At 61.7% G+C, this 1,388-nt stretch overlaps 1 protein-coding gene across 2 annotated transcripts in view; it reads right to left on the bottom strand.

The window, feature by feature from the left end:
• PCSK5 (proprotein convertase subtilisin/kexin type 5) overlaps positions 1-290 on the bottom strand; it is a 303,186-nt gene extending 302,896 nt beyond the window's left edge. For both annotated transcript variants that reach the window (XM_014951658.1, XM_014951659.1), the window contains exon 1: positions 75-290. In XM_014951658.1, the coding sequence (XP_014807144.1) occupies positions 75-272 (198 nt within the window). In that variant the 5' untranslated portion in view covers positions 273-290. The remainder of the gene's footprint in view (positions 1-74) is intronic.
• Between the last annotated feature and the right edge of the window lie 1,098 nt (positions 291-1,388).

The following is a 1,388-nucleotide window of genomic DNA, read 5'->3' as shown; positions in this document are numbered from 1 at the left end:
CGCCTTGCCCCGGCGGCGGCAGCGGACCCTGCCCGGCGGCCCGCTCGGAAGTAGTTGTAAGGAGGGTTGGTTACCTGTCCTATATTGACGTATCCGTACTTGCTCGCTATCCGGTTGGCCTCCGTGAGCCCCCCAGTTATCCGCACAGCCCAGTGGTTGGTGTAGAGGCGCGTCCTGCAGGCGGGCAGCAGGAACCCCAGCACCAGGGTGAGCCGGCAGAGAAGGTCCCCGCCGCCTCCGCCTCCCCAGCAGCAGCGGCGCTTCCAGCCCATCTTCTCCTCCTCCGCACACAACCCCCACCAAAAAAAAAAAAAAAAAATGAAACACTTGAGTGTATGGACAGAATGGATTTGTCTTGTTCTTGAGAAGTGGCAGTACAATATTGAAATGAAGTAGTTAAACAGAAATCCTGAATTTCTTTCTACTGCCAGAAGCCTGGTTGCATTAACCCAAAAAACAAACCAACAAACAAAAAAACCACCCAAAAAACCGCAAACTTCTCCTTCTTTCTTCCGAGGCTCTTCTCCTCACCTCCGGGCGGCACCGGCGGCGCGTCCTCCGAAGTTACCCCGAGGAGGAAACTAGGAAGAGCTTGGAGTAGTGCATTGAACCGCCCGGGGGTTAAATGATGAGGGGCTGGGAATAATGGTTATGATCGGTGATTAGTGCTGTCCCCTCCTCCCGCCGCTCTTCAGGGATTAAGTAACTTGCTTGGAAAGCTTCTCGCACAGTTCCCGAGCGCCAGCTTCTCCCTCTGTCCCCAGCTACATGGGAAGTCGCCTACTCCGCGGGGAGGAGGGCTCCTTCTCCCAGTCTCCGCGCTTCCCTCCTCTCTGACTTCCTTCCCCCTGCCACCGATCTTCTCGCCTCCTCTCCCGCCTCCGGCTTCTCCTCGCCTCCCCTCCTTCCCCGCTCGCCCGGAGTCCGAGACCGGCGCGGCTGCGGCGGCAGGCGGTGTGTGAGTGTTGGCAGCTGAGCGCCTCAGTTCACTCCGGCTCGGCCACCTCCCTCTCCCTCTCCCCTCCCTCCTCCTCCTCCTCCTCCTCCTTCTCCTCCTTCTCCTCCTCCTCCTCCTTCTCCTCCTCCTCCTCCTCCTCCTGCGGCGGCGAGGTGCGAGGCCTGCGAGGCCGCGGGCCCCCGGCCCTGTCTCCGCGGCGCGCCCGGGGGCAGGAGGGGCCGTGGGAGGGCCCCGGCGGGCCCCAGAGAACGAGCTCCCCTAAAGCCGCTTCAGGGGGCAGCTCTGGACCAGCTGGGCCTCCCCGGTGTCCTCGTCCCTGTCCCCTTGCAACAGCTCCTGCCGCCTGGCTGGAAGACACTTCCAAAGGCAGAGCGCCTGCGGGCCTAGAGAGGGTGCATTTGATGACAGTGGTGGCCCAAATGCCACCAGC

The sequence above is a fragment of the Calidris pugnax genome, unplaced genomic scaffold, assembly GCF_001431845.1.
Source record: "Calidris pugnax isolate Ruff unplaced genomic scaffold, ASM143184v1 scaffold207, whole genome shotgun sequence".
NCBI classification, from domain to species: Eukaryota; Metazoa; Chordata; class Aves; order Charadriiformes; family Scolopacidae; genus Calidris; species Calidris pugnax.
The sequence above is the reverse complement of the archived record's forward strand: the minus strand, read 5'-3'. Positions and strand labels throughout refer to the sequence as shown.